At 48.7% G+C, this 20435-nt stretch overlaps 1 protein-coding gene across 1 annotated transcript in view; it reads left to right on the forward strand.

The window, feature by feature from the left end:
* ADD2 (adducin 2) overlaps nt 1-18121 on the forward strand; it is a gene marked incomplete at its 5' end in the record, with an annotated part of 45265 nt that extends 27144 nt beyond the window's left edge. Inside the window, 6 exon segments of the mRNA NM_001134126.1 lie at nt 354-611; nt 1438-1557; nt 2423-2512; nt 4482-4629; nt 6297-6425; nt 15583-18121. Of these exon segments, the coding sequence (NP_001127598.1) occupies nt 354-611; nt 1438-1557; nt 2423-2512; nt 4482-4629; nt 6297-6425; nt 15583-15893 (1056 nt within the window). The 3' untranslated portion in view covers nt 15894-18121.
* Between the last annotated feature and the right edge of the window lie 2314 nt (nt 18122-20435).

Consider the following 20435-nt stretch of genomic DNA (forward strand, 5'->3'; position numbering starts at 1 on the left):
GCTCCCCCGGTGATTCCAGTGTACAGCCAGGGCTGGGAGCCACTGGACCAGAGGAAATCTGTGGCTCCATTTGGATGAGGAGCTCTGTCTATCTGGTCCACAAAGGTCTAGGGATTTTCTCAGCCCTGATCAGAGGACTTGTTGGGGTAGAGAAAGAGAGGGGATGGGGGACCAGGAGGAGGGAACAGTTCTGAAATATACCAGAAGAGTGGAAAGCCTAGATTGTTTAATGGAGATTTGGGTTTACATGAAGAGTCCTTTAAGCAGACGGAAGGAAAGGTGTGTGTGCATGTATGTGCAGGTACAGGCCTTTTTTCTCACCCCATAAGTGGTTCTATTTTTGTCCTTTATAGGGCTACAGAACAGGCTACACGTACCGCCACCCCTTTGTTCAAGAGAAAACCAAACACAAAAGTGAGGTGGAGATTCCAGCTACGGTCACAGCCTTCGTGTTTGAGGAGGACGGTGCCCCGGTGCCCGCCCTGCGACAGCATGCCCAGAAGCAGCAGAAGGAGAAGACCCGCTGGCTCAATACGCCCAACACCTACCTGCGGGTCAATGTGGCCGATGAGGTCCAGAGGAGCATGGGCAGCCCCCGACCCAAGACCACGGTAAGGGGGAGCCCAGGACAGACCCGGGCAGAGAGGGGCAGGCTGCATTTGCAGGGTGCAGCATTTTTAAAACGGGAACAGAACAAACCTCTCCTGCCCCAGGTTAGTAGCATCCTCTTTGGGCTTCCTATTGGGCCTCTGGGAGCAGCTGCTCAGGCTCACTGAGCCTCTGACCACTTCTTCCTTGCGCCTCTGCCTGAGATTTTGGGTCTAAGGAGCAGATTTCTCCAGAGGGCAGTTGGACCAGGCACATGACCCAGAACTAGTTGGTTTGTGCTTCTTTCTTCCACATCCACAGGGGGCTCCTGGGAAATTCAAGGGAGGAGCATTTAACATTGGGACTTCAGATCTGATGCAAGCCCAGGAGGTGGGCTGTACAGCCACTTCTATGAAATTATATTTTCTCTCCTTGTCCCCACCCACAGGCTCTCAATTTTTCATTAACATAAAAGTAGCCAACAGCCAAATAGAATAGCTCTTCATAAAACAATATGAAGCTCTCCAAACTCAAATCAAGTTACCTAATACTGAAGCCTAAGTGGTTGCCTGTGTGTCAAAGCTGGTTCCCAAGGTTCTGACCCCAACTCTTGGACGTTCTTTATAGCCGACCTTTGGCCTGAGGGCCTTCATTGGTAACTGGGTCATCTGTTGCCATTCTCTGCTCCTGGAGACAGACATCAAAGAGGCCTAAGAAGAGAGAGTGTCTATGAGTAGGCTTGCTGACCTTCCATGCAGGCCGTTGGGCCCAGATCTCATGGGTGGACCACTGGGGAGGACTCATGGGCCTGTTCCCTCACCTCAGCCCCATGGCCTTGTGTTTGTGCAGTGGATGAAGGCTGACGAGGTGGAGAAATCCAGCAGTGGCATGCCGATTCGCATCGAAAACCCAAACCAATTTGTGCCTCTCTATACTGACCCCCAGGAAGTGCTGGAGATGAGGAACAAGGTAAGTGGGGTCTGTTTATCCCACTCTCTCTTCTCCCACATTGGGGGGTCTCAAGTCCCACAAACAGGAGCTGAGTTCCCAGGATGTGCCTGACTCGCTGACATCTCACATGCCTCACAGGAGAGAGAAACTACCATTGACTGACCAGGGCCCAGGTGCTGTGCTAAGTGCTGTACTCATGTGGTCTCGTAACCCTTTACCTGGAGCACAGCTTGGTTTACACATCAGCTGTCTCTGAAAGTCCTGCCCACAAAATGAGTTTTAATAAATTTTATACCATTTTCCTTTTGGCTTATTGGCAATATTTCAAGATTGCTGTGTTTGTTTCCGGACTTTTGCCTGACAGTTCACTTGCGTGTATTTTTAATGTTACTTTAAAACTGCAGTTGTAGCAGGCACCTCTAACAGATCAGATCGCTCACAGGATAGTGTTGACGTGTGTGGGCCCGGATACCCTACAGCACTTGTTGAAAGTTTAGATTCCTGGGTCACCCTCCTCTACCACCCTCCCTCCCTCTCCCCTTTCCCCGGACATTCAGATTCAATGGTGGGGGGTGCCTAGAATCTGTATTTAAAACAAATTCCTCAGGGGCTTCTTAGGATCAACTGTGCCTCATTTTACTTTTCATAGTTTACAGCTCCTTCTGGTTTCATGAAAATCTGGTGCTTTACATAAATTGCTAATTCACCCTGGAACAGACTTGGTGGCCCCCCCTTAGGGTACAAGGATTGCATTAGGATAGGAGACTGGCTCCCACACCGCTAGAGGACCTTTCTAGACCCCAGGCACACCAGTATGCCCCCTCCCAAACTCCACGCTGACCCTGAACAGCCGGCTCACTCTCCCTCTCCCCCTTCCACACAGATTCGAGAACAAAACCGACAAGATGTGAAGTCAGCGGGGCCTCAGTCCCAGCTCCTGGCGAGCGTCATTGCCGAGAAGAGCCGAAGCCCGGTAGAGCAGAGGCTGCCCCTGACTGGCGGGGAAACGTGTTTGCCTTCGGGGTCTTCTGTGCCTGGGGCTGGGCTGCAGGACCCCTGAGTCCTCATACCCACCTTCCCCTGTGATCTTGGGTGCCGGTGCTCTTGCTGCAAAATGGAGGCCAGCCTCACAGGGGTGCCGTGAGGACCAGGGAGAACAATGTCTGATGGCCCCTGTGGGCACTGGGCGGGAGAACAGCAGCCCAGCCTGCCTGCGGGAGTGATGCGGCCGGCTTCCGTACCTCCCGCCATGGAACTCCACTCTGTCCTCCCTTACTACCCTGTGCGGTGGGGACTCATAGGCTTGGGGCTGGAGACTCCCAGGTGCGCCAGGTGTGCCCAGCCCTGAGTGTCTCTGACCTCTGTGCCTGCTATGACGTCATCCAGCCAGAGCTCTGGAAAGATGATCATGTACCCATAGAGAAGGGGTATATAGACAGGACCCCTGCTCCTACAGGAGGGAAGGGACAACATTACCCACACAAACCCACATGGAGTTAGAAAGTATTGTCATTGTTTTTGTGCTTGAGATAGAACAGTGTTTTGTCTAGTGCTTAGCAAAAGGGGTGAAGTTCAGAATTCTGGCGTGTGTTTGAAATCACTGCTGCTCCTTGCAAGGTAGCAATGGGCATGACATTTTCCTAGCAGTAAAAATTGGGGAAATACAGGAAATGTTCCTCTCTGCAGGGCAAATTGTGATGATGCAATGATTTCAGGTCAAGAGTGCAGCCCACAGGGTGGGTGCCCATTGGCAGGAGAAGTGTGAAAGTTGCATCATCACACCTACCTCCCCCCAACCCCAACTTAGCCAAGATGGGGAATACTGAATATCCTGCAGGGTCAAGGATAGAAATAGCCATGTTCTGGGGAGAGGTGAGAGTTCATTACAATGAGCAAAACTGTTAAAAAAACAAACAAAAATCTCCCCTGCCATTTATACCAAGTGCTCTTCTCGGAGTCCCTCTGCTTGGGTTTTTGGTCTTGGATTCTCGGTTGACTCTGTGATTCCCTACATTAGGCCTATTGTGGCCTCCCTTTTGGAAGGGGCCCAGGGGCCAGAAGACCTGGCGGGCCAGGGCAGGGAGGACTGGCGGGCTCCAGACTCACCTCCCTTTGGCTTCACTCTCTTTGCTCCTCAGCTTCAGAACACTGCATCCTCAAAGGCCAAGATGAGGATGCTGAATTAGGAAAAAAGGCTGTGGAGTCTGAAGTTTAGTTTCTATCTTGGGCTAGAGGGGTCAAAGAATTCCTGAAGCTTATGCAGGGGCTGGCTGGTTAGCTCCCTAGAGCCAGGGGCTCCACAGAGGTGGCAAAACCCAGTGATTTTGCCAGTATCCCTGCAGGGACCTGCGGTACAGGCAGGTTGAAGATCTGAGACTCAGGAACCTTGGCCCCTTTGTCACTTACGACTGTGTGCGAAGCAGGACTAACAGTTTGGACTGAGAGCACTGAAGCTGCTGTGTGTTGTGCATATAACTTAATGCTGTGTGTTGTGGCTTGCACTGCTGTGGGGGCGGGGAGGGCAGTGGTGGGGAATGGCTGGCATGAAGCTTGCTTGAGCCAATGCTATGCTTGCTGGGCTTTGGCTGACTGGCTTTGGGCCACCAACTGTATTTGCATAGTGATGGCTTGGAAGTGTCCATAGAAGGGATTGCAATAAAGGTGTGTCTTCCTTCTGCTCGGGAGCATCCTTTGATTTTATTTCAGGGGCAGACTGTGGACCCCCTATATTCATCCAGCCAGTTGCAAAATCTAGGGGTGAGGTAGCAATGGGGAGGAATGAACAATCCCTACCCCGAGGCCCTGAGCTGTTTCCAAGGAGCTGCATGCCACGCTGTCCCTAGCAAGACCGCTTGCAGCCACATGAATCTAAAAGGAAGCTGGGGCCTGCACCCCAACTGCGGCGTTCAGAGAGCGACACACCCTCTGTGGTTAACTTTCAGTCTACAGAGAGCCAGCTGATGTCCAAGGGAGACGAGGATACCAAAGACGATTCAGAGGAGACGGTGCCCAACCCCTTCAGCCAACTCACTGACCAGGAGTTGGAGGAATACAAGAAAGAGGTGGAGAGGAAGAAACTAGAACTTGATGGTAAATGACCCTGAGGCACCCTTGCTTCCAAGTCCCCCAGGGTGGAGGGGAGAGCTCAGGACCACCAAGAGAGGACCTTCCTGCCCCATCATCAAAGAATATTTCTACCATAGTTCCATTAATCACAAAAATGCCCTTCATTGCTCTGTTCCTGACAGTTACTCGGTGCCTTCATGACCTCACTTGACCCTCTTACCAGGCATAAAGGAGTTAATACTTGTAATGTGCTTAGAGAAGCGCCTACAAATATGGCTTAGGCCAGTAAACACCAGATCAATTTTAGCTATAATAATGATCATAGTCATCATTATTATTTCTCACCAGGTCTAGTATAAGCCTTTTAGCCTGGCAATCAAAACCCTCCACCAGCTGTCTTTTTCTCACTCTTTTATTTCAGATTCTTGAGTGAAGCCCATCTCTCTGTGTTGACTCCCAAATATTCACTCACAGTAGCTTGTATGCCCTTGTTCCTACCTTTGTCTCTTCCTGGCATGGTTCCCCTTCTTGGCTAGCCTGATCAGTCATCAACACTTCCGGCTTCCTCTCAAACCCCTCTCCAGCTAGGAAGGCCTCCCTGTCACCGTCTCTACTCCACCCAAATTGAGCTGTCCCTTCTCTTTGCTTCCTGACCACTTGGGGTCTGAGACACATAATTCAGCTTTTGGTTGTGTCCACTGGGCTAGACTGACACTCCCTCAGGGCAGGGTCTTCTTCCAACATCTCTACCCCTCACCCCAAGTCAGCCACCTTCCTGGACACAAAGCAGGCACTTAAAAAACCCTTGCTGGCCGGGAATGGCCTGTAATCCCAGCACTTTGGGAGGCCAAGGCTGGTGGATCACTTGAGGTCAGGAGTTCGAGACCAGTCTGGCCAACATGGTGAAACCCCGTCTCTACTAAAAATACAAAAATTAGCCAGGCGTGGTGGTGCACGCCTCTAATCTCAGATACTCAGGAGGCTGTGGCAGGAGAATTGCTTGAACCCAGAAGGTGGAGGTTACAGTGAGCTGAGATCACACCACTGCACTCCAGCCTGGGTGACAGAGGGAGACTCCGTCTCAAACAACAACAACAAAAACCAAAAAACCCTTGCTGGCTTGCTTGGAGCTCTAATGTACCAATTGAAAAGCAAATAGAGGAACATGGCGCTTTTTATCCATAGGGATTGTTTGGACAGAAAATGTAAATTTGATGAATTAAACAATAGTTACATGCAAAGAAATCATGGGTGTTTTTAAGGGGAGTCAGCAAAAAATAAAATAAGGGGAGTTGGTGGTTGTGGGTCCACCTCTTACCTGTTGATGTGCTCTGTGCTCACGACACAAAGCTCCTGGCTGGTTCTCTTTAGAGACAGGACAGGAACGAGAGCCAGGCTCTGGTCCGGCCGTATGCAAGTTCTGCAGTGCTGCCCTCCACATCTGGAGTAATATATTGGTAGGTGTGTTTTGATGAAGGAAACATGACTCCACCCTCTCCCATTGGCCTTCCCAGGGAAGTAGCAGAAATCTAAAAAGGTCAGGGGGAGGAGCTAACTTCAGCCAGAAGGTTCATTATCAGCCAGGAGGATTGATGACCAAATAGAAAAAAGTAATTTTTAGAAGGCTTTATTTCCCTGCCCATTTCTTCTCTATTTGACCTCTATCCTGAGGTGTTTTTCTGTTTTTTCAGGAGAGAAAGAAACTGCCCCAGAAGAGCCTGGCTCACCTGCAAAGTCTGCACCTGCTTCTCCAGTGCAGAGCCCAGCGAAGGAGGCAGAGACAAAGAGCCCTTTAGTCTCTCCTTCCAAGTCTTTAGAGGGTGAGTCCAGCTGAGCAGGCTGGGAGGGAGTGAGAGGGGTGCATCTGCAGGCTGGGAAGGTGCCCTGCCTTCCACTCGTGTTACCCCTAATCTGAAAATCTTTCCCCTCAGCTATTTCTAGGGAATCAGAAATAGGGGTTATCAACTTTCATGTTGTTTCACTCACAAGCTGTAACACTACACCTTGCAGCTTAAACCCAGTATAAGCAATGAAGAATAAGTTACTGGCTGGCCCCCGGCTCCTTGCCCCAACTCAGACATGGCCGGGGCTGTTAGGCCTTTCCAGATGCACTAGCCCCTTTCTCAGACCTTAACGTGTATAGGTACCACCTGGGGATCTTGTGAAAATGAAGATTCTACTTATTAAGTCTGGGAAGTGGCCTGAGATGCTGAATTTCCCAGGTGAGGGTAGTGATGTCATACTCAACCTTAACTGCACATTGGAATCACCTGCGGAGCTTTAACAGTCTTGATTCTTGGATCCCACCCCCAGCTTTTCTGAGTTAAGGAAAACTCAGAAAAGTCTGGAGTCAGGTGGGTTGAGGAGTACAGCCTGGAGTTTTCACATCTCTCCAGGGGAATCTAAAGTGTGGTCCCAGGTTGAAAACAGCTTCAATAGAGAGATACTAGCTTAAAGAACTGAGTTCGAGGCCCAACTGAACTGCTAACTAGTAATAACTGCTAATTTTAGCAAATCAGCATCTCTGAGCCTCAGTTTTGTTGACTGTCAGATGGGGCTACTAATATAGTACCTTTTTATACATGTATAAGGGAAGTGTAGGTGAAAACAAACTTTGAAAGAGTAAAAGCAGGACTTCAATAATTTAAGATGCAATTACGGTTATGGTTAATAGTATACATAAAGTGGATAAGAATTATAGTTCCTGGCCACCTAAATCATAAAAGTATCTTTACTGAGCTCCTGGAATCACTCCAGGGCATGAACACTCCATCCCAGGTCCCCTGGAGACCCCCACCAGACAGAGCCGTCCTACTATCCACAGAGCAGCAATCTGGTGGCCTACTGGAATCTTTTCCCTCTGGGGTAGAACGGCCACACATGAGGATTCTGATAGAATCCCCCAACCCTGAGCTCCCTCCACAAGCAAACTATTGCCTCATGTGCAGGCCCAGCGTTGCCAGAGGAAACCCGTCTGCTTGAGGCCAGAGCCCCAAGCGTATGTACCCCGACTGTTGTGTTCATTGTGTCTCACCGTGGTGTTGTCAACCTGTCTCCACAATGTCTTCCTTTCTCTTCCCATTTGTGCCTTCATCAAAGGAGTTTCCTCCGATTCTGAATACTTGTCTTTGTAGTAAGTATAGAGAGGCTGTTTACTAACTCACTGCAACCCTTGCAATGGGGGAGGGAGGATTTTTTTTTCCAAAGAAATAGATTTCTCCCCACATTTTTCTTTTGCGACTCACAACTCTGCCTTTGGGAAGTTTCCTGGCTGTAAAATTCATGGCCAATTCCACATGCACTATGCATGGATTAGGCTTCTCTACACGAGATGTGGATATACACACATAGGCCACACACATACACAAACACACGCCCAGAAGCAACAAGCTCCGAAGAGTTTGCAGGCAGTAGGGCCAACTCTCGGGCACTCCCGGTGGTAGAGTGCTTATGGCTCTCAGGCGCTCACTCCTACCCCTCTTCCTAATGCACAGGCACCTTGAAGGAACCTGTGGCCTCATCTAGGTTTTGGGCTAGAGCCTGAACTGCCTTATAAGGATGCACAGAGGGCCTGGTCTGCTAGGGTCTTCAGGACATGTGCTCCAGCTGCAGGAAGGAAATCCAGGGCTGGAGAGGAGGCTCATGGAGGAGTGAGACAAGGGCCAGGAGGGGCGTGTAATGGATGGGATACCTGTTTACCCACTGCCTGACATTTTACACTCTATAGCAGGATTCTTCATTCTTCCCCTGGAGGGGCTCACTGTTGAGTTAGAAGAGTTGTCTTGAAGACACTTCCCGTAACCCACTTCTTGTAACAGACAGAGCTAGGGAGCATGGCACCTTGGAGCAGACCCTGCATGACGAGGACACAAGCTGTAGTTGGGTGGGGAGCCCAGTGTGAAGCCTTGGCCAGGCTGCTCACAGGCTTGCCCAGCTCCTGGGCAGACAGAACTGACCCACCATGCAAGTCTCTGCTCTTTCACATCTAGCCCACCCATCAGATCAGGGATGGCTTTTTCCAACCATTTGCCACCATAACCTCAAATCCTCTTATGCTGAGTCACCTCAGTGTCACTCCTCATCTGTCTACCTGACTCCTACCCCGTCAGCCTCTCTGAAGGCTGGCCATCAGAGAGAGCCTTTGCCTCTGGCCATCTGTGCTATCACCTTCTCTTTAGCTCCTGTCAGGCCCTTGTCCCAGCTCACCTTATCCTCTGCTGAACCCTCAGGGCAACTGGCTACACCGGCAAAGAAATAGCCCTGTATTTGACATCACATGATCAGCTCTGCCACTAACTAATCTAGCCATCTCAAATAAGTCATTTAAAAACACTGCTGGATGGGAATAACATGAATCTTTGCCTTTCCTAACCCACAGCATGTTGTCAGGATAAAATGAGCTACTGAATATAAAAGCACTTTGTAATATGCTTTACATAAGTTAGTCCTTTTTATCTACCATGTTCTCCAAATTGTAAGAGCTAATATAGCACTTGATGTTTTAAGCCACTAAGTTTTAGGGTGGTTTGTGATGCAGCAATAATATTTGATTTAAGTCATGGTATAGAATAAGAACTAGTATTATGGAAATTAGTTCTTTTGTGGGTTGACTGGGGTTGATGGGGCTTAGCTGGATGATTTCTGATTGATGTGATATCTGCAGAGGGCTCCAGTCAGTAGGGAGCTTGACTAAGCTGGAACTTCCAAGATGGTGCACTGACATGCCTGGTACCTTAGCAGGGGCAGCTAGAAGGCTGGGCTCAGGGACACTGAGATGGCTGAGTGTTTGTCTGTCTGTCTGTCTGTCTGTCTCTCTGTCTCTCTCTCCCTCTGTGTGGTCTCAGGGCCCACCCATGTGGCCTGTCTACATGTTTTCCATCAGGGTTGTTGGACTTTATACATGGTGGTATAAGGCTCCCAAAACTGTGAAAATAGAAGTTGCTAGGCTTTCTTAAGTCTTTGGCCTGAGGCCTGCTCTGTGGCACTTCCACTTCATTCTGTTGGTTTTGCCAGCCACAGGGCCAGCCCAGATTCAGTGTGGATACCCAGAGGGATAGCTCATTGGGATCATATTTGCACACAAGCTCTACCAGATACTGAAAGTACATTTGGGTACTTAGAGGAACATTTGTATCCCAGCTGTGGTGAGTGGATGGGAGTCACAGAGTCCACTGCATCCATTTATGAGACGCTCTACTTTCTTTTTTATCAGTGGTACTCTCAGTTTTTGGGGGTAAGTAAAAGTCAGATAAAGCATAGCATTCTAAACTTATGTTTCTCAGTGTGTGGCTAATGGGCCTTTTGTATCAGAATTACCTGGGGACTTGTTAAAAATATCTATTTCTTGGCCCACCTTCTGTTTCAGTTTATTGTGAGGACAACACTAAGAAGCTGCATTTTCACAAGCCCTCTCGGTGATTCTTTCAGACACGGATGTTTGAGAATTTAAACCCAGACATAAACTCTGTTGCAAACCTCTCTGCATGACCAGCATCCAGCTCAATGGTCAGCCATGGGCATCTCAGCTTGTTGCTCTTCTTCCCCTCTGCTCTGTTCTTTGAGCACCAGTGGGCCTTCTTGACTGTTGCTGCATGAGCGCCCAGCCTTTGTGTCAACATAGGACATGTTTTTTTTTTTCAAGGTCTTTAATGAATCTCTCTGTGACCTCTCTATGCAATGGTGTGGCACTGCCTTTTCAACAGGGAAATAAAAGCAGTACATGGCAGTGACCAACTCTCCTTGCATTTGGAATATAGGTCAGGATCCATCTGATTGACCTTGTGTTCAGAAGTGTGTCAGCAAATCCTGTTTCTAGGCCCTCCACTAGTGTCTTCCCTGCTGCAAAGAGAGGGCTTCTCAAAGCTGGAGGGCTTGAGGCAAGAGGTCATGTGTTTGAGCCTGAGATGTCAGCAGGCCAGAGAAGGAAAGGCAGCCTTGCTCCTTCAATTACGCAAGGTCCATATTCCTTCTCCATGTCTTTACCTCAGTGCACGGCCACAGAAGAGCCCAGCTGCTGAGCTGACACAAGGCATCCTCTGTTGAGCCTTCATCTGACCTCACTTGGCAAACATCAGCAGCAGTAAACATGGCTTGAACATGTTGTCACTGAGCTGCTTGATGATTGTTAGAGATGTAAAAGAGTTTCTGTCATGAACAGTGTACTTGGGTGATGAATAGACTCTCAAAAGAAAAAAAGATAAATGACACATGCAAGTGTAAAATGAATATGTGAGCAGTGGGTTTACAGGAAGGTGAGCTCATTGTCCAATGTCAGGGGATGCTGTCCAGATGCAGTGTGGCTTGAGCCAGACCTTGGATAGGTACATGCTTGGAGCAGCAGACAGGAGTGGAATGGGCTGTGCAGGGGTGGTGCCTAGGAAGCTGGGGGAGCTGGCATTCCTAGAAGGGGACTGTATTAGAGTTCTCCAGAGAAACAGAACCAAGGGGATATATAGAGAGATAAGAGGAGACTTCCTAGGGGAATTGCCTCATGTGATTACAGAGGCTGAAGAGTATGTTGTCTCCAGGCTCTAGAACAGGAAAGCCACTGGTGTAACTCAGTCTGGGTCTGAGACCTGAGAACCAGGAGCTCTAAGCTTCAGGGCAGGAGAAGATGGGTGTCCCGGCTCAAGAACAGAGAGAATTTGCCCTTCCTCCACCTTTTTGTTCTATGTGAGAGGGCTCTAAACAGATTGGATGGTGTCCAACCATGTTGGTGAGGGCAGATCTTCTATATTCAGACTACTGATTCAAATGCTAATCCTGGACAGGCATGGTGGCTCACACCTGTAATCCCAGCGCTTTGGGAGGCTGAGGCTGGTGGATCGCCTGAGGTCGGGAGTTTGAGACCAGCCTGGCCAATATGGTGAAACCCTGTCTCTACTAAAAATACAAAAATTTGCTGGGCGTGGTCACGTACACCTGTAATCCCAGCTACTCGGGAGGCTGAGGCAGGAGAATCACTTGAACTCGGGAGGTGGAGGTTGCAGTAAGTTATTGCACCATTGTACTCCAGCCTGGGTGACAAGAGTGAAATTCCTTCCCCCCACCAAAAAGCTAATCTCTTCTGGAAACACCCTCACAGACACACCCAGAAATATTGTTTTATCAACTATCTGGGCATCCCTTACCCAGTCAAGTTGACACATTAAAATTAACCACCGCATGTTCATTGGTGGCCAAGAGACAGCCAGTGGTTGGAGGCTGTGGGCTAGTGAGAAATCAAGTTGGAAAGGCAGAGTGTCCAAACCAGCTCTGTGCCTCCCGCAGAAGCCCCCCTCCTCCTCCAGCCTCTAGAAGCCTTTTAGTCCTTTGTCTCCCAACCCACAGGGTCTGGATGGGGCCCTGACTTCAGAGTCCAGTCTTGTTCCCGTCACCTGTTCTCCCAATGCCTCCTGTCTGTCCCCAGCTTTCCGGTCACCATCCTTGGACAGAGCCCCCATTTTCCAGCTTCTGCCCCACTCTACTCACCCCCACAATATCCCCTATTCCCAGAGCTCCAGGTTCCCCCCATTCAGGAGAGAAAGTCAGAGGTTCTTCTTAGAAGAGGCTAGAAGGTGAGTTCCCATCTGACCCTAGTTCCTGGGGCCTCTCCCAGCCTGGTCTTCAACCTGTTGACAGAGGAAGGGTCTATCCTATCAGAGCCTGTCCTCACTACTTTCCAGGGGCCTAACATATGTTGATTTCTGGAGCCCTGTCCCTTCTCTTGGCCAGTGGAACCCTCCAGTGGTCTCTGACTCTATAGTTGAGGGAGCGGTGACCTTAGTTAGGAACCTGGCTCCTCCAAGCCCCATTTTCCATTTGCTATGACTCCTCAAACAATTCATGATGTGGAACCTCTCTGAATCATGGCAGATGCACCATCTGTGGCCCCCACTTTCTACATGGTGAGAAGAACCTTGAGTGTTGCTCTCCTAAACCAGACACACACCAGGGGCTGAGACTGTTGCTTAGGTTGACAGCAGGGCAGGTATGGGCAAAGGGACATGAATGAGGGGCATGGTTGAAGGAGGCCATTGGAGTGAGGATACTCATTGCCACCAGGCAGGAAATGACACTTGGACAGAAAGTGGGAGCCCCTCTTATCCATAGTTGTCTTCAAGGAGCTAGAAGGCAAGTGCCCCAACCATCTTAGAGGACAGTGCCAAGGGTCAATCTTGAGAAATGCATCCTAATGTGTCATCCAAGTGAAGGCCCTACAGTGAGGGTCTAGTTTGAAGTTGCAGAGCCATGGAGAGCCCAGGAAGATGAGAGGGAAGACCAGGGCATAGGTACGGGAGACAAAGGCCAGCACTCAGGGCTGGTTTTCATTTACATGAGTGGATCCAGTTCGGCTTAGAAGGCTCAGGCTGGGATAGATAAGAAAAGATTAGGTGATGATATTGGCTTGGTTAGAATAAATCCATTCACATATTCATTTATTTGCTCATGCCTTCAACCATTCATGGATTCCACAGACCTTTTCTGAGTGCCTTCTGTGAGCTAGTGACATAGGTCATTAGACACAATTTTGCCCTAATTCATTTCAGTGTAGAAGGGGGAGGAGATAGGCATAAAAAACAAGTGTGGGCTGGATGCGGTGGCTCACACCTGTAATCCCAGCACTTTGGGAAGCCGAGGTGGGCGGATCACGAGGTCAGGAGTTCGAGACCATCCTGGCCAACATGGTGAAACCCCATCTCTACTAAAAATACAAAAATTATCTGGGCGAGGTGGCAGGCACCTGTAATCCCAGCTACTTGGGAGGCTGAGGCAGGAGAATTGCTTGAACCTGGGAGGCAGAGATTGCAGTGAGCCGAGATTCCGCCATTGCACTCCAGCTCTGAGCGACAGAGCAAGACTGTCTCGGAAAAAAAACAAAAAACAAAAAAACAAGTGTGATTGTTTTGCAGATGCTATGATGACAGTTTAGATAGCAGAGGCAGAAAGGAAGGAGTGATAAACTACCTGGAAGTGGGAATGAGGATCAGGAGAGACTTGAAGGAAGAAGTAACACTCAAGGTGATTCATTATATGGAGTGAAGGCTGGGGACACAGAGGAGAGAGAAGGGCCTTCCAGAGGGGAATGGGCTGGGATGACAGTGAGAGGTCCAGGACCAGCAGCTTGGTATGGCAAAAAGCAGGCAAAGTGGCAATAGGAGAGTGGACAGAGAGATGGTTGTGTCCAGCCTGGTTTATGGCACTCAAGAGTACTGCTAAGTGATGGCCACAGGATTACGTGGCAGGACGGGAGGGGATGCTGGATGAGGATGATAGTACATGGGCTGGGCAGTGGGAAGACTGGGAGCAGTGGCCGAAGTCTTTGATACCAAGAGGGAGCTGATGCTCCACAGTGGTCTGAGGGGGCACTTTGACTTGCCCAGCAGTGTCAGGAGTTACAAAGAATTTGTTACAGGGAGATCTGGCCCAGGTAGTTCACTAGTCCACTCTAACTGTCCACAAGTTACCCCACTCTGTCCCATCCTCCATGTAACCGTGCACTTCCCCAAACTTCACCCCTGTTAAGACCCCAGGCTTTTCCTAAAACTGAGTCTTTCACTCACTCCCTCTGTAAGACTGACTATACCTTCCACATCACCCACGATTCCACACACCCCAGCACGCCGGGTTCCTTCTTGTGATGTGGCAACACACACACACTGCATTCATATGTGCCCATCACACACACCACACAGGTGTGTCACACACTTGCACACATTCACACCCTCGCATATGCTCATGTGCACTCACACACTTGCACACACACATTTGTAAACGCTCACTCCCACACCCATATACCACTCACTGTCACACACACTGGTTCGCACATGCTCACACCACACACATCACACACATGCTCACACACACACTCATGGCAAACAATCTCACTTGCATACTCAAACTTACACACTCACACCCCACACAACCTGCCCACTCACACACACACACACTTGCACACTCTCACACACCCTCACACACACACACTCACACACACACTTGCACACACACACACTTGAACACACTCACACATGCTCACCCACACACACTCCTTTCAGTTCTCGTGGTGAGAAGAAGCTGAACCGGAATTTGGTAAGCCGAGGTCTGCCCACCATGGTACTGTGTTCCTCAGCCTTCTTAACTGTGCAGTGGGGAGGAGAGGCATCAGATGATATTTACCTTGCTTTCTACTTTTCAGTCTGGTTTTACAATCTCTCTGACTCTCACCCCATCGAGGCATCTGAAAGGTTGCGTGGAAGCAAGGTTGAGTGAGAGTGGGGAGGGGGAGAAAGGGTGGCAGGAGGGTTTGGTTTCTGGGGCCTGAGTAACTCTGGCCTTGAACATGCCAGCGATCCCAACGGATTCCCAGGTGGAATAAAGACCTGGGGGCCCCAGTGGCTGCTAGAAAGGGCTGACCAGGGGTCTTCCTCTTTTGACTAACATGTCTTGGAAATATGGGGTCCATGTTACATAAGGAATTCCACTCTCTGTCTGCCTACTGGGAAGATATTCTCCATATTTCTTGGAGTTCCTCACTGGTGTAGAAAATGAAATGGGTTTGAGAACACGTAATTTCCATATTTTTATTGGTGAAACTAAACTGGTTACAGCAATTCTTACATGTCTTCACCAAGCTGTACACCTCACGCCTTTTCCTTTCTCTGTGTCTGTTTCTTCTTTCTTGCCTAGAAAAACTCTGAGCTGGACCCCAGCCTGGCCCCCTGCCACTTCAGACATTAATATCCATCTAAATTCATAGACAAGAACCCAGAGTTGCCGGCCTGCAAGGGGGTGTTCCCAGGACAGGCCACATGGAAGGGGGTGCAGATCAGAACCCAGTCCTTCCATCTGTCTCTGGTAGCCATCCCTCAACATCAGGCTGGCCCTCCCCTCGCTCTGGATTGATTTTATAGAATTCCCTAGAAATGGTTCTGTTAGCCCCAGGTGGAAGCTGTCACCTGAATGAAATCTTACAGGTCATATCTTTTGATCTTTTTCTAGAAGGTACTAAGAAGACAGAAACAAGCAAAGCCGCCACCACAGAGCCCGAAACAACCCAGCCGGAAGGGGTGGTGGTCAACGGGAGGGAGGAGGAGCAGACGGCAGAGGAAATCCTCAGCAAAGGCCTGAGCCAGATGACCACCAGTGCTGACACGGATGTTGATACTTCTAAGGACAAAACCGAGTCGGTCACCAGCGGCCCCATGTCCCCAGAGGGCTCACCTTCCAAGTCTCCCTCAAAGAAGAAAAAGAAATTCCGAACCCCCTCCTTCCTGAAAAAGAGCAAAAAGAAGGAGAAAGTGGAGTCCTGATTCATGACACCCTTGGGCTCCCTCCTGCCTCCTCTCTCTCCTCCCCTTCCCTTCTCCCATCTCTGTCCCTGCAAGCACAGGGCTAAGGAGGGATAGAGTAGGACCCTGGACCACACTCGGAAGGGGAACTTAGAGATCACCCGACCAACGCTTCGTTTTACGGTTGCCCAAGAGAAATCAGGTGACTTCCCAAGGTCACACAGCTAGTTAGCGGCAGAGCCTGCACTTGAATTCAGTTCTCCTGACTTCCAGTCCAGGGCTCCTTCCACTACACAACACTGCCTAGTTGTGGGCTGCCTTTGTTTGGATGCTGCCCACCAATCTGAGCCTAGGGCAAGAAGGCTAGAAATGGGCCGTGAGCTCTCACAGGCTCAGACTAAATCAGAGGTCAAGGCTTCCCCTGAGTAAGGTCCATTTCTTCCCAGGAATCCAATCTCCTGAGGATGGAGCTATCTCTACATTTAAAAATCTCTTCTCTTTTCCACTTTGGGTCTCTGCCCTGCTGCTTAAAGTAACCAGCCAAATTGACCTCTCCAACAGAAAGTAATCTTTGTTCCCAAGGGCTGATGGCTTAGCTTGTACTTTCCCAAACATTAACCCTGAGCTTTCTTCATGGAACCTCTTGAATGATGGATGGAAGAGCTATAAGAGGTGGCAGGCATAAGGGCAAGCCATGTAAGCTGAGGACTGGGGATGGTTTCATCAATGTAAGAGGCCAGGAACTTGACCCCTTTGAATTGTGCATCTCAGGCACTTCAAAACTAAAACCAAATTTAGCATAGGAAAAAGTTGTTTAATGCTCAGGGCAGAAATTTGGGGAAGTTGAAATCCTCTCTTGGCTTTGGGTTGTATAAGGAGGATCAAAACAACAGAGAGAATGCTATGACTTTCTAGCTTTGCATGACACCTGGAGCAATGCACTGTACCTGCCTCACTCCTGTCCAGTAGTCAGGTGTCCCCTGACCTTCCCTCACCCCCAGAAACACTTGCTTACAGACCGAAACTGGCATCTTACTCTTGGCACCTTGATTTGTACCCTCTGAGGTTCCAACTCTGAGTCACTCTTGGTCCAGCAGAGGAGAATCAGAAATGAGCCCTTCAGGATTAATCCTCTTGCACCAGCTCTCAGAGAAATGCTGGGTGTTCCTGTCCCCATCCCTATCTGTCCATCCTGGGGCCTGGTAATGGCCACAGTTATTGTTTTAAATGCCAACACTGTCTTCTCGTGTTCTTCTGTGGGGCATTGATTAATGAGCATTGTTGGCTCCTATAAATTAGACAATCCATTCTCTTGAAAGCACAGTGTCGTGAAAGAATATTTTTCCTTTTGATCTGACTATTGTGAAAATATTTTTGAAATTTCTTAATCATAGTTTTCCACTTTTGAGCACTTACTATCTATAGACACTGTGCAGGCTTCACATACATTACGTTCTTTAACCCTCACAGTAATCCTTTGAGGGGGGTAAGATCATTCCCATTCTGTGGGTGAGGAAATTAACCCCCTAAAAAGATAATTGACTTGTCCCAGCTGACTTGGCTAGAAATATCTGGATCCTGGATTTGAATCCAGGTCAATCTGAGTCCAGAGCCCTTGCTCTTAACAGCTATGGTGAACAGACAACTTTAATCCCCAGGGGTGGTGGTTTTCATCCAGGACTTGTCTCTATGACTGGTCTCCATTGCATAATGTTAGCACTTGAAGCAAAGGTAGGGAACTCCCTGTGCTCATCCTCATCAGTGCACCTGAAGTTCCTGGTCAATGTGGACTGTGGTGATGCTTCTGTGTACCTCTGACAAAGGAGAGGCAAGAGCCTTCTGTTTGGGGCAGGAAATACCATCCATAGTTGGTTATTTCTTGAGAAGGAAGGAAACTGACTTAGGATCAAGGTAAACCCGACACTGTGTCTCTCTAGTGCAGATTTCTAACTGCTACCCCAGGCTCCATCTCTGTTCTACTTCCTGATTGGGTCAAATTTTAGGAGGGACAACCCACTGATGCCTCAGAAAAATCTGTCATATGGGAAATGCCTTTAAAAGCCAATCCCTTGATGCCTTCTTTTAAAAAGTAGATTTCACATTTATTCATTTATCCTTTCATGGCATTTGTTAAGGATCCACTGAGCACTAGGCATTATGCTGACATTGAAAGAGAACCATCATTATGACTAGAATAATAAGTGGCAAACACTGTTGTGAGAATGGTGAACACGACCTCTGATGCAGCCTTTCGTGTGCGAGTTGTTCTACTTCGGGGGTGATGTTGATAGCCTCTGCATTCAACACACTCTATTCCCTTGACAATGAGGCCTCACTTAGGTCTCATTGGGTGGAGTCTTGCTGCAGCATTATTCCTGGAATTTATGCCATGGGCCCACTTTCTATTGATAGATGAACCATGAGGAATGGTTCATTCCTCATGCATTCCAAAAACATGCATTGAGCTTGGGCCAAGGACCAGGCATGAGGATAGGCATAGTTCCTGCCCTCAAGAAGTTCATGAGCATAGGAGATGTATAGACAAATTGCAAAACAGGCAAGGGTACCAAAGTGGCATAAGGAAGCAACAATTAACTATCTTGGGGACCAGAGAAACCCTGAGAAAAGCAATGGCTGTTAGGGTTTTAAAACAAAGAGTAATTTGCCCGTAGAATGAAAGGATTGGCAGGGCATGCCACGATGAGGGAAGAATGTGTGCAAAGGTGTGGACGCATGAAACGCCATGATGGGTTCCACTGAGCAATGTGGCATTGCCAGAGCATGATGTGGAAGCTCGGGGGTTGAGGGGTCCCTTCATAGGTAGGCAGGGCTGAATCCTAAGGAAACTGGTAGGAAGTGTGGAGGAGCTAGACTTGTCATGGAAGGGGTTTGGAGCCACTGAAGCCTTTAAATCAGGATAGAATCATGATCAGAATTGCATTTTAGGAAAATCCCTTTGGTGGCTGAATGGAGACTGTGGACTGGATGGGCATGGGATGGTGGCATGGGAGCTATGAGGCCTTTTTGAAATGTCAGTACTAAAACATAGTTGATGGCCTGCTTTACACGATGTTTCCTCTACAGCAAATAGTGAGTTTCCAACACAGAATTTATTTCCATAAAAGTCTTTGGATAAAGCACCTTAAGAGAGATTTTCAACAAGGAGAGGGGAGCATTCAAAGAGCTAATGTTTCCAGTTTTATTTTGTCTTGGTGTAGAATTGCTGGGAGAGGTGTCCAGCCGTCCTGCCATTTCTTCTTCCCTTGCATAGAATGTGGCACACTTAGCTCCAGGCTTGAGGACATGCACCAAATACTACAGAAACAGACATGTGGTCCAAACAAATCTACAGGCTATTAGAAAGGAAAGGCCATTTTCTTTGGCTCTGGATAAAAGTTGGCTGAAAACTTTGACCAATATCTGACTGGAGAAAATATGTATTCAAGAGCTCAGATTTGGTGGGCAGTAGGTTCATGTCTGGTTGAGCCACTGTGCTTGGATGTGCCAGAGAAAAGGGTAACATTTTAATCAATGTGCTGCTCTGTGGCTGGCTAAGCTGGGAAGTGGAGAGGTTTCTGAGCTTATTTCCATCAGAAGGCAGGCAGGAGGAGAGAGGACAAGAAGGATTAGTGGTTTCACAGAGACAGGCTTGGCTCCAACGACTCCCTGCGCAGTGTTGGCTGCACCCAACAGTGGTGTGAGAGAACCATCCATACCATGTGATCTTCCCCCCAAACTGCAGAAAGAGGCACCTTCTAGCCCAAATCTGGACTCCCTAAGAGCCTCCTGGCCTGCATGCAACCCAAGCAACTGTCCTACTTTGGCCAGTTGACCCCCTCCACTCTCCTATAACTAAAACAGGGTTCTTCCTCTGTGAACAGATAAGTTCTTTTTAAAGGACTTGGGGGAAATTGGATGAAGAGCAGTAAGTTCTTACAGTAAGAACCCCACTGTAAAGCACTGCCCTCTGCCACTGATCCATGTAGACTGAACTTGAATCCCATTCCCTGTGGATGATACCGTCACTTGCTCATGGTGACATGGCAAGACAGTCATTCAGATGTTTGGCACTGTTGTAGCAGGGCTACTGCCAGTGTGGGGGAAAATGCTATAAATCCACTTCTTTGATTGCCATGGATTTGAAAGAACCATTTGCCCAACAGCATGATTCGCCTCTGAAAGTCTAAAAATAATTTTCAATTTTTCCATGAAGGTATGTAGAGGATAGACACACAGCCTACCCATAGGTCTGCATGACATGTTTTTTCTTTTTATTTTCTTTCTTTCTTTTTTTTTTTTTTTTTGAGACGGAGCTTTGCTCTTTGTTGCCCAGGCTGGAGTGCAGTGGCGCAATCTCAGCTCACTGTAACCTCTGCCTCCCGGTTTTTCAAGCGATTCTTCTGTCTCAGCCTCCCAAGTAGCTGGAATTACAGGAGCCCACCACCACACCCAGCTAACTTTTGTATTTTTAGTAGAGACGGGGTTTCACTATGTTGGCCAGGCTGGTCTTGAACTCCTGACCTCGTGATCCACCTGCCTTGGCTTCCTAAAGTGCTGGGATTA

This window comes from Pongo abelii, chromosome 12 (assembly GCF_028885655.2).
Source record: "Pongo abelii isolate AG06213 chromosome 12, NHGRI_mPonAbe1-v2.0_pri, whole genome shotgun sequence".
Taxonomy (NCBI): Eukaryota; Metazoa; Chordata; class Mammalia; order Primates; family Hominidae; genus Pongo; species Pongo abelii.